Source organism: Desmodus rotundus, chromosome 4 (assembly GCF_022682495.2).
Source record: "Desmodus rotundus isolate HL8 chromosome 4, HLdesRot8A.1, whole genome shotgun sequence".
In the NCBI taxonomy this organism is placed as follows: Eukaryota; Metazoa; Chordata; class Mammalia; order Chiroptera; family Phyllostomidae; genus Desmodus; species Desmodus rotundus.
In genome coordinates, this window is record NC_071390.1 from 95,715,329 (window position 1) to 95,728,386 (window position 13,058).

Sequence of the window (13,058 nt, forward strand, 5' to 3'; positions counted from 1 at the left end):
AAATGTTCTAAGGCGCTCACTATAAAAAGTACATGAGCCATCAAAGTCAGGCTTCAAAAAGGCTGACAGAGCATGAAATCAGCCATCGAAACAGAGATTGTAATTGGAGAAGGGTTTGTTCTCAGTGCATGGAAAGACCAAAAACAATCAGAAAACCTGGAGAACAGAGATCCAACTCCTTTATAAAAGGCGTACTTAAAACAGGATAAACAATACAATACATAACGTAGCTAAATGAAGCTGTGGAGAACCCAGGGAGGGAAATGGAATATGCAGACTGTATGGACTCACTGCCACCCAGGAGAAGTGAAGAAATGCACCCAGATTTAAAAGAACCCTAGCAAATCTTTTAAATTATTAAGACAAAGAAATAATCCTTGTGTATTGAAGAAATATTTTAACCTAGATTTTCTATTAAAAAATCAAAATCAGTTTAAAAATTACATAATCTATATAACAAAAATTTGAAAGAACTACACATTTTATTGAGAAAAGATTATGACTTATGTTTATATTTAGTCAGCGGTTTTGCTCATGTCAGAAGAAAACAAATACACTTTTTAGGTATTTTGGGTTTTAGAAAGAATAACCTTTATATCTTTATAAAAGTATTACCCTCAAAATATTCTAAGTAAATGAGAGATTAAGCAAGTAAATAGGAGGCATGGTGTTAAAGAATTTGTAGTGAATAATTAATTTTCTGAAACACAATATTCAATTTAAAAATTATTATAAATTTACTTATCAACCATGTGAATGTAAAATATGGGTGATAAATAATAAATACATAATGCAACAAATAATGGTATTGTAATAATATGGATCTAATTCTCAAATACTATAAAATTTCTAGAAACTGGAAGAAAATGAAAAAAATAAAATCATACCATTTTATTTGTGACTTTACTAATAAAACAATATAAGGTAAAAAAATCTCTGAAATTTAGAGAAGTAATCATTACTTTAAAATAAATAGAACATATACCTTCCAAATCACTTCACATTATATAATTATTTATAAATATGTACTATATATGTACTATGTTAGGTATTATATATATATATAGTCTTTATAACAAAAGTCAGAAACTATAATTAAAGGCAAAAAAAGTGCACAAAGCCAGATTGTGTGTAAGAACGGCAGTTATGACAGGACCCCTCCTAAACGTGTCAGACATCCTCCCAGAGCAGCAGCAATCATTGAGGACAAATGGCACTGTGTTAAGCATTTCTATACAATAGCTCGTTAAGTCCTCACCGCTATCTTATGTGTAGATACTATTTTCCCTTTTTAGACAGATTGGCTATATAACCCAGGTCAGTCACTTACTGTACTGTTTTTCCAGGTAAACATACTAATAACTCTATGACTTCCTGGTCTTTTGCCACAAAGCGCATTACACACATTAGCTCCTTTAACCCTTGCAATAACCCCGTAAGGAAAGTAGTATTTAGCTTCATTTTATAGACAAAGAAACTGATGCTTAGAGAGGCGGGGTGAAGCCAAACTGATTTGTACCCATGTCTGCGGGGTCATTATGCTATATGTTTTCTTTTATAAAGGACATATTCAAATTTGGATAACAGACAAAATCAAACTACATTCTGTTTAAAAAACAAAACAACACATTGCCATCCTGGCTGGTGTGGATCAGTGGTTGAGCTCTATCCTGGGGACCAAAAGGTCACTGGTTTGATTCCCAATCAGGGCACACACCTGGGGTGTGGGCCAGGTCCCCAGTTGGGGATGTGCGGGAGGCAATGGATCAATGTTTCTCTCCCTCTTTCTCCTTTTCTTCCTCTAGCTCTAAAAAATAAATAAAATCTTTTAAAAAACCCCAACATATCACTAAAAATACTAAAGTTACTCACCATTTAATTTAATGGTGAGTAACAATTCCTTAAAGAAATAGAAATAGAAACAGAAATAAAGTTTCAATCTTCATTTTAGAAAAAATAGAATTCAAGGTGAACATATTCATTAGACAAAGAAAATCATTCTATTTATTTAAATTTAAAATCCAAATAAAAGCATGTCATTCATGTACTTTTATGTGGCAAATATTAAAGCATTAAAACATTTAAACAAAATGTGATAGAATAAAAGAACCTGACAAAATCACAGTAGTAGTGAGAGGTTATAAATACATCGAATCTTTGATAAAATAGTAAAAATGCAATAATATAGGTAAAAGGGGTATGTAAAAATTATGATGCCTGTGCTTAATACATTATATACTTTTCAATATCCATAACTGTACATGATAATATGCTAGCTGATAAAATAAGCTTAATAATATATGACCTACTCAACCTATGACTGCTCTCAATACAATATTTAAAGTATTAATAACAGGAATTTAAATAAAAACTGAGAAAATTCTGAAAAACTCTGAAGGCAAAGAGAAAATGAAACACAATTGGCTGCTTAGGAAACAGCCATACAAACTGTCTCTATAAGTAGAGGCAACATCAAAGCCTTAACACTGTGGTTACTACAGAAGAGAAGGAAAACAAAGGAACTAGGCACCCTAGTAACTACTTATGGTATGAAGCCAGTGAAATAGCTTTTGTGAAAGTTGGAAATAATGGTAGAATTGAAAGAATTCACATGTGAAAACACAAGAAATGTTGATGAATTCTAAAAATGTATTTTTTACATTTTGTTTTTTCATTTAATCTGTATTGTAATTTTCCCGTTACCATACAGTCCTCTTATATCCCCCTTCCCCAGCAATCACCACAGTGTTGTCCATGTCCATGAGTCCCTTTTCCTCTTTGCTCAATCCCTCCACACCCTTACCGCCCCCCACTGGCTGTCATCCTGCTCTCCATCTATGAGTCTGTCCCCACTTTCCTTGTTAGTTCAGTTCATTAGGTTCCACATATGAGTGAATTCATATGTTAATTGTCTTTCTCTGATTGGCTTATTTCACTTAGCACAATTTTCTCCAGGTTCATCCATACAGTTGCAAAGGGTAAAACTTTCTTCTTTTTTACTGCTAATTAATATTCCATTGTGTAAACCTCATAGCTGTTTTAGCCACTCATCTACTGATGGACACGTGGCCTGCTTCCATACCTTGGTGATTGTAAATAATGCTACAATGAACATAGCAGTGCTTATGTTCTTTCAAATTAGTGTTTTGGGTTCCTTCAGATAGAGTCGCAGAAGTGAGATCACTGGGCCAAAAAACAGATCCATTTTTCATTTGTTGAAGTATCTCCATACTGCTTTCACAGTGGCTGCACCAATTTGCATTCCCACCAACAGTGCAAAAGGGTTCCTGTTTCTCCACATTCCTCACAAGCACTAGTTTTTTGTTGATTTATTGATGAGAGCCATTCTGACAGGTGGGAGATGATATCTCATTGTGGTTTTAATTTGCATTTCTCTGAAGATTATTGACATTGAGCATCTTTTCATATGTCTATTGGCAATCTGTATGTCCTTTTGGAGAAATGTCTATTCAGGTCCTTTGATCATTTTCTAATTGGTTGGGGCCTTTTTTTGGTATTGAGTTTTATAAGTTCTGTATAAATTTTGGATATTAACCCCTTAACAGATATATCAGTGAATATGTTCTCCCATTCTATGGGTTATATTTTTATTTAGTTGATTATTCCCTTTGCTGTGAAAACCTTTTTAGTTTGTTGTAATCCCATTTGTTAATTTTTTCTTCTGTTTCCCTTGCCTGGGTAGATATATCCAATAAAATATTGCAACAAACAATTTCTGAGATTTTGCTGCCTATGTTTTTTCCTACAGTTTTTATGGCTTCAGGTCTAACATTTAAGTCTTTGATCCATCTTGAATTTACTCATTTGTGTGGTATAAGAACATGGTCTAGTTTCATTTTTCTGCATGTATCTGTTCAATTTTCCCAACACCATTTATTGAATAGACTATCTTTTGCCCATTGTGTGTCCTTGCTTCCTCTGTCAAATATTAATTGACTATACCTGTATGGGTTTATCTCTGGGCTCTTTACTCTGTTCCATTGATTTATGTATCTTTTTTTATGCCAGTACCAGGCTGTTTTGATTACTATGGCCTTGTAGTATAGTTTGATATTAGGTAGTGTGATTCCTCCAATTTTGTTCTTCTTTCTCAGGATCACTGATAATGGGGAGGCTGTGCATGTGTCTGGTCAAGAGGTATATGGGAAACCTGTATCTTCTACTCGCCTTTACTGTGAGCCTAAAACTGCTCTAAATAATAAAGTATATTTTAAAAATAAATTAATTAATATTTAAAAACTATGTTAGTTGATAAAAGGAATTTTAAAAACATTACTAATTACTCAGGAATGTTTTAACTCTAAAGCTAATCAGGGACAAATTTTGCCACTGAGTTATTTCAAACTCAAGTAAAAGAATTTTTCTACTATATGAACCATCCCATGTGGTAGAAATACTCATGTAATGTGCTACTTATTTCATTAAGAAAAGTACATGATAATCTCAGTTAATGATGAAAAAGACATATTTCATTACTGTTCAACTATTCATAATTTTTAAAAATCCTACAGACTAAAAAGAATGATGACTTTTTGATGTGATTAGGAATATCTTACTAGTTCAAGGGTAGAGCTTTTCTCCTTAAGTTTAGGAACAAGATAAAAATGCTTATTACCAACATTTTTACTCACCTTTATACTGAAAGGTCCCTATCTTACACTCATGGAACGACATGAATGTAAAATGAAAAGTGTAACTGTTGGGAAGGAAAGCATACTTTTTCATTATTTTCGTACTGTACACCTCCATACCTAGAAAGCACAACAGAATCAACTACAAGACCCCTAAAAGTTATTTAAAATGGTTAAATATAATTCAGAAATATAAATTTGGTTTTTTATGTACCAGCAACAATAATCTGAAGACATCATGAATGAAAAATAACTTATTCACTCTACAATGGAAACACAAACAGTTCCCAGTAAAGAGAGAGAGGCACATCATTTTCCTAGACAGGTAGATAAATAGTCTAAATTCTTCTAAATGATTTACGGATTTAAGAAAACCCCAATTATTTTGAAAGGATTAAAAAAATTTATTTTTCCCCTGGGGAAAGAGACAACAGTTTGGAAGACTGCTTCTAAATCACAAAGAAATAAATAAACAATCAAATAAATAAATTTTTATTTTTATTGTGTGGGGGTGATGTTTTCTAAGAGAAAACATCAGGGGTAAGAGGGATTCTAGCTATGCTGACCTAATAGGATTCATGCTAAAGACTGGCAGATGATCAGACATTTCCTGGGAGATGATGGAAGATAAGGAAGCTGTCAGATATGGAGGTTGATCAGATAACAAGTGTGGGAGATTCTGGCAAAACCTCTTTAGTATGTTGATTCTTGTGCAAATGAGGTACCACAAAGAACCATGGAAGAGTAAAAGGTAAAGCTTAGTTGAAAAAGGACTCAGCAGAGTCTGAGCAAAGTTTAATCAAGGAGAGACACTGTTATGTGCCTCCTTAAGTTAAGGAAATGTGAAGACTTGCTTGCTTGTCACTTACAAATAAATCAATATTCTATGTATCTGTTAGTTTGCCCATGTGGACCTGAGCTTATTTACCTGCCAATCCCCTAGCTATGGGAAAAAAAAAAACCAAATAACTTCAGATTTAAAACTCAATCACTGGTTCTTTAAGTCCTATTATTGACAAGTTCTTCCCAATTGCTCACAAAATACTTTGGTACAATATGATATGGCATAGTATGGTATATCTGGCATGGTTTGGAATGGCATGTATTCCATGGAGAAACCCATTAGCAAAGTGGGAGATATTTTCTAATTGTGAAAACAATATAGTATTATTATGGAGTATTGGAAATTAGAAAAAAGTTATTACCTCTGGTATCATCACAATAGAATAGTTGGTATCATCTTTAAAATTTTTCAGGAACTACTATAAAGGACACATGGACAAAACCAAGGGGGAGAGCGGAAGCAAGGGAGGGAGGTGGGTTTGGCTGGGGTAGAGGGAGTGGTGGGGAGAAAATACAGACAACTGTAACGGAACAAAAATAAAGTAATTTTTTTTAAAAAGCCCATTACATCTCCATAGTGAAGTGCTTATATTAATAAAAGTCAGTAAATGCCTAAACAGGTCACCTGAAATAGTAACAATAACAACTACTAATAATCATGAAAAAAATTTCTTCAATGCTCTATACGTACAACATTGATAGTGTTAAGATATTACTGTATATGCAATTTTGTATCCTGCTTTTGTACTTGTCATTATATAACAGGCACTTTTATGTTCCCAGGAGGTCTTTTTAGTCATTGCTGTTAGACTACCTAATATTTATTAAGTAAATATTTTGTATTTTAAATTTCATTTTGTTGAGCAATCAAGTTGTTTCCTTTCCAGTTTTCAGTTAAAATATGTTCTAGCCAGTCACTCAGTAAAACGAAAGAATTTGAATGAAAAGCCCAATATGCTTTCTTACCTCTAGATTCACATACTGACCACAACAGGTTTCTCGATGTTTATATGACCAGCATGTGCTCAAATAGAATAACTTCTAGAAAGAATAATACTAAAGAAACTAAAACTTTGCACTTGATTTTGGCCAAAAGGCTGTGAATTGACTAAAAAAAAAAAAACAACTTTAGAATCTGTAGTTTGTCTCGAAGTTTTTACAATAAGAGACCAAGAGGTCGTAGTATATACAGTTCACAGCCTGGCAAATGCTTTTTGAGGAAAATTGTGTTAAACTTATACTAATGTGTCTGAAAATAAACTAAGTATAAAACTGGGAGGGAAGGAAAAAAGCCTTGTATCCCCCCACAAAATATAACCTAAGTGCAATAAAGCAATTTTGCACACCCTACTTAAAATGAACAGGTTGCACATTTGGGTTTGACTCATCTACCCTTAGGAGGAAAGGTAGTAAAGTGCCTTGGCCACTTATCATGCCTACTACCAATTTATCAAGCTATTTTGTTTTATCTTATCAGATTTAGTGTGCAAACAGTAAAAGCAGATGTATGGAAAATTGGTCTAGCTGTGAACAACTCACATTCAGGACTTGGTACATAGACTTCTGCTGCTCCTAACTTTTGTTCTTTTGCTCTCTTTACACAACCATACAGAACTGAACCCGCCGCCCCCAAAAAGTCATCTTACTTATATTTTAGTAGCTAAAACTTGAAGCACAAAAGGGTGATTGAAATAAGTTTTATTTTTAAAGATTCATTTTTTTTTTTTAGTTCAGCTAAACTGAAGCTGGTAGAGTTTTCTGGGAAGACTTTTCTTGTGGTAACTTCCACAAAAAGCAGGAAATTCAGCTGCATGGTTACCTGAGATAAAAATGGATTCACATTTAGGCAAAGAGATGACAGAATTGAGGTGCTAGTTAAATGGCATAACTGTTAAATGATGATGCTAAGCCTCCACGCTCTGGCAGGAAGGGCAGGTAAAACTCTTCTGCAAACTGCATCTCACAAATTGAATTGGAGTGTGGAGACCTATAAAAAGCAATGGTACAAGAAACAAGACCTCCGTTGTTATCTGTGCTTTTGGCTGCTGAATGAGTGAGCCCTGTGGTTGACTTGTGCAGCTCCAGTTCCCCTGGGATTTCATGCTTCGTCATCCCTGGAGGAAGAGATTTAGAGTACAGAATCTGTTGACATCTTGTTAGTTCTGGGGCAATAGGACTTCTGAAGAAAAAAGACAAGCCAAGAAAGCCCTGTGGGAATCAGAATGATGGGCCATGGAGCAGTTTTATGGGCATGTAAATCTTTTCAGAAAGAAACCCTTTCAGTATCCTTGTTCCCAGATTCCCTGCTAGAATTCTATTCGAAACTAAGAGCAACATTAGAAGTTGTTCCAAGAGAGCCCTGGGGCTCAATTCTCCTTCACATATTTAAACCTGCTACAAAGGACTTGAAACTTCTCTTTTCCAGACTAACCAATCCTAACACTATCAAAGAACCCTTATTACTAGAGAATTTTAATGCCCTCTCATCTCCCCAGTCCTTGTCAGTCTGTTCTGGATACAGTCTAGTTGATCTATTTCTTTCCTGACGGAGGGACCCCAGTAAGGAGTCATTTCTCCAGGGACAGCTCATTAGTACACATTGGTTAGGATTACCTATTCTCTGCTTCTAGACGTATGGGCATACTTAGATTTGACAGTGCATAATACCTCTACTGCTGCCACTGCGTTACTATATCCCTCCTGAGATGTGACAGTTAAGTGTGTTGGACTTCAGAAAAATATGTAAATGAGAAGATATAAATTCAAATGAGTTCTGCAACTGGGCAGGTAGCACAGCTATGATGCCGTGCAGTGATTATCAGCAGTGGCAGGGCTTGGGGTAGCCAGGAGAGCACAGAGCATGCCTAAAGGCATGCAGGTGGTTCATGTCGTCTTCCGACACCACGTGGGACAAATCGTTGAATTCTCCCATGGTCTGCAATGTGCTACAGTGTGCAATGTGCTACAGTGTGCAATGTGGTACAGTGTGCAATGTGCTACAATGTGCAATGTGCTACAGTGTGCAATGTGGTACAGTGTGCAATGTGCTACCTCTGTACTTCAGGCCGGTCTCTGGTGTGGCATTAGCAGCCACACATAGAAAATTGGAAATCTAATGTTCTTCTTGTGTTGAACAAATAAGACATGGAATGCTCCAAAAATAAACTCTTGAAAAGAAAGCCATTCACTATAAAATGACGAGCAATTATATATTTTAAATCTTTCAAGAATAAACTTTCAAATAATCCTAACCTTCTTATGGCATTAAATTTTGGTTGAGATCTCTTTTCCCAAAGCTAAAGAGATTATTTTTACTCTACAAATATTTATTATTAATTGTAATGCTAACATTTATTTAGCTTACTATGTGGCAGGTACTATGCTAAGTATTTTGTGTAGATTTTTCAGAGTAATCCTCACAAAAAGACCATGCAGTAGGCACCACCGGCAGCTGGTGCAGGGCAGAACTTTTGCTACTGTTCTTCCTCTCCACTCTCTTTCCACTGATGCAAAACAGCGTTTTTAACCATAACAGTAGGTGTCAGGAACACCATCCTTAGAAAAAAGAATCATTTAAAAATTTCTACTGATTTATTCTGTAGCTGCTCATACACCAGTAAGAACAAGAAACTTAAGCTGCTTATTTTTTAGTTTTTGTTTTCCAGTTGTCATAGGTTCACTTCTTGTTGAAATACCCTCCCTTTCTATCACAGATAGACCTCGAGTGGAGAGTCAAGCCTATTCCACTGTGAGGGGCTACATGGCTGCGGGGCAGGAAGAACTCATCCTCCTGCAGGAGAAAGTGAAGAATGGGAAACTGTCTGTGGACCAAGCCCTTGAGAAATTTAAACACTGGCAGATGGGAAAGACTGGCCTGGAAATGATTCAGCAGGTAATACTGACCCCATCCCCTTCTGGAACATTCCTTTACTTGCAGAGCTCCTAGCTTCTTTGTCAAGGTTGAGTCTTCACAAGAAATATAAGGAAGTGTTCTTTTGTTTTTAAATAGACACAAAGATAAGAGGTTTTCAAACTACCAATCAAAGCTGGAAAATATCCGGACTTCACCGTTTACAAATCATTAGTGAGCTCAATGCCAGAACCCAATGTATTAGAGCTGAAACCTAACCAACTTCTAAGGCTATCATTAGTATAGTGAATGTTTTATGAATCTTGTTGATGAAATTAGGGTGACACCTAATTAGTGACACCTACAAAGTAGGCACCTTGGGACCTCACAAAGTTCTCCCAATCACCATCAGCTGCCTCCTTGTATTTCCCTAAATCTCATGGAGGGTCTGAAATCTCTTCCCTTTCAAAGGTGATTTAATTTTGGGAAAAGCCAGAAGTCACAGAGTGTCAAATCTGGGCTGTAGGGGGACTGAGTCACCTGGGTGATATGATCTTTCACCAAAAAACTGCATAAGACGTGATGCATCAGCAGGCACATTGTCATGATGAAGCTGCCAATCACCAGTTGCCCATGGCTGCTGCCTTCTGAATCATCTGTATAGTTTCCATGGAGGAATGTTCAAGCTTAATGAAAAATCTGACACAGATTCATTGCTCTACTAGCTCAGTCATTTTGAATGTGGTGGCCACACAGTACACATGCTCACTCAATGGCATCTACCACCCCCACTGACTAGTACAGTGAAGTTGTCATTGTTCATGCATATGCATTCCAGTCCACTGTCCTTGTCTGCCAGGTTACATCAATGTCCTTGTTATATTAACAGTGGTTGGACTTTTTCCAAACAGACCTTGGATACATTTGTATGTGTGTGCATGTGTATATACTTCAGATAAGCTTAGCCGTCTTCTATAAATTTACATCCTGAGAGGTGATTAGAGATTAGACTATGTAGTTCAGAGATAAGAATGAAAACAGAATACACCATATACACCCTGTGACATTCCTCAGTGAGGGCTGTCGGGACCTTACTCTATGTATCCCACAGGCTTTTCTCTTCCCAAAACATTCCACGAGTTTTCATCTTCTCGTTATGGAGAGCCCAGTGCCTTAGCGATCAGTTGTCTGGCAGCTGTTTGATGAAACACATTTAATTAGCTAGTTTATGTCAAAGTATAAATAATCATTAATAGCTTAATATTCTATCTTTACCAGGGGGTTATTTTTTATTTAAAACAATGCTTAGAAAAACAACACTTAGGAAAACATTTTTTAACAACAGAGAAATGAACCCCAGTGGTGGAATTTGAGCAACATGGCATATAGGCGGGAGACAGTTTAGGCAAGAGGACTTTCCCAGTACGTCTGAGATGGCCCCATGTCAGAAACCATCTGTCTCTGAGGGCAGCTCTGGCTGGGGGCCGGTGTTTAAACATGACTCGGACTCTGCAGGGCTAAGCAAGGACAGTGATTTTGCTAAACAAATGTGAAAGAACGCTGATTGTAGAGTTTTGCAATTGATCGCTGTTCATGCTTCTCCATCTGTGCCAATGCCGCTGCCACCAAACATCCCTCTGATGCTGAAATGGGTAAAATGTGCTTAAGTGCCCACGTACAAAGCACAGTGCCTGATCATCTGACTTTCGTTGAAATAAGTCAGTTGTACTTCATCTTCCTTAGACCCTTCAATAGTAAAGTTTACAATTTAGAGTAATCCAACCTAACTACCTTCTTGCAAATGTCTTCACTAGTAGTTTTATTTAAAAATTGGTTATGGGTTATTTCTATTTTGTTTGTGTATTTATATTTAATATTGTTTTAGAAAGAATTTAAGGTGGTCCATACTCACTACTTTGAGACTGATCTGATTCTCTAATATAAAGGGGCAATGGGATAATGAATAAGATTAGTATTTATGTGAAACAAAACAAAAAACTAACCTGTAATTTCAAAAGCAAGCACTAAGGCTACTTTCCAGAAGACCCAAAATTTTAGTAATTCTGACTGAATACTGTTCTAGGTATCAGTCAGTCCTTTTCCTCTTTTTGTCCCACCTTAATTGAGATATAATTGACACATGACATTTTGTACATGTAAGGTATTCAGCCTTGGCTGGGTGGCTCAGTTTGAGCATTGTCCAGTACACCAGAAAAGTTGTGAGTTGGGTCCCCAGTCAGGGCACATACCTAGGTTGTGGGTTCAATCACTGGTCGGGGTGCATGTAGGAGGCACCAGTCAATGTGTCTCTCTCACATGGATGTCTCTGCCTCTGTCTCTGTCTCTCTCTCCCCTTCCCTCCCTCCGTCTCTAAAAACAATAAGCATACCCTCAGGTGAGAACTTGAAAAAAATGTAAGGTGTTCAAAGTGTTGATTTGATACACTTGCATATTGCTAAATGATTACCACTATGGTGCTAGCTAACATTTCCATTGTGACATAATTACAATTTGGGTGCATACAGGGAGTGAGAACATTTAATATCTACTCTTTAGCAACTCCCAAGTGTATAACACAGTGTTGTTTCCTACGATCACTGCGGTACACATTAGATCCCCAGAACTTGTAACTGAAAGTTTGCACCATTTGACCAACATCTTACCCCCATTCTCTCAGTCTCTGGTAACAAGCACCATTCTACTCTCTGTTTCTAGGAGTTTGATGTTTTAAGATTCAACATGTAAGTGATATCATGCAGTGTTTGTCTTTCTCTCTCTGACATTTTTTACTTAACATAATGCCATCAAATCATGTCCATCCATGTTGTCACAAATGGCATAATTTCCTTCTTTCTCATGACCGACAAATATTCCACTAAATATATTACATAAGAAATATATATAATATCACATATTCTTTATCCATTCATCCATTGCCAGACACTTAGGTTGTTTCCTTGTCGGGGCTATTGTGAATGATGCCACAGTGAGCTTGGGGTTGCAGGTGTCTTCAATATCCTGTTTTCATTCCTTCTGATCAATACTCAGAAGTGAACTTGCTGGACCATGTGGTAGTTGTACTTTTAATTTTTGGGGAACATACATACTATGTTCCATATGGAGGGACCAATTTACATTTCCACCAACAGTACTCAGGGTTCCTGTTTCCCCATACCCTGCTAACACTGTTATTTCTTGTCTTTTTGATTATAGTCATTCTAACCAGCATGAGGTGGTATCTCACTGTGGGTTTGACTCACATTTTTCTTATAATTAGTGATACTGAGCACCTTTTCATATATCTGTTGGTCATTTGGATGTCTTCTTTGGAGAAATGTCTATTCAGTTACTTGCCCATTTTTTTAACCAGATTATTTGGGGGTTTTGTTGTTGTTTGTTTTTTGCTATGGAGTGATATGAGTTCTTTATGTGTTTTGGATATTAACCTCTTATCAAGTATAGGATTTGCAAACATTTTCTCCCATGCTATAGGTCACTTTTTAATTTTGTTAATGATTTGTTTTGTTCTGTAGAAGGTTGATGTAGTCATACTTGTTTATTTTTGCTTTTGTTGCTTGTGCTTTTGCGTATCATGTCCAAAAAGTGTTGCCAAGACCAATGTCAAGGAGTTTGTCTCCTACATTTTCTTAGTCCTTAATATAAACATAATTGTAATATAAATGTAATGTAATTGTAAATGTAAGGTATTGTTG

At 36.2% G+C, this 13,058-nt stretch overlaps 1 protein-coding gene across 2 annotated transcripts in view; it reads left to right on the forward strand.

Moving 5' to 3' along the window:
- BANK1 (B cell scaffold protein with ankyrin repeats 1) overlaps nt 1-13,058 on the forward strand; it is a 295,632-nt gene that overhangs the window by 275,234 nt on the left and 7,340 nt on the right. For both annotated transcript variants that reach the window (XM_053923371.2, XM_045183792.2), the window contains exon 12: nt 9,209-9,387. In XM_053923371.2, coding sequence (XP_053779346.1) covers nt 9,209-9,387 — 179 coding nt within the window. The remainder of the gene's footprint in view (nt 1-9,208; nt 9,388-13,058) is intronic.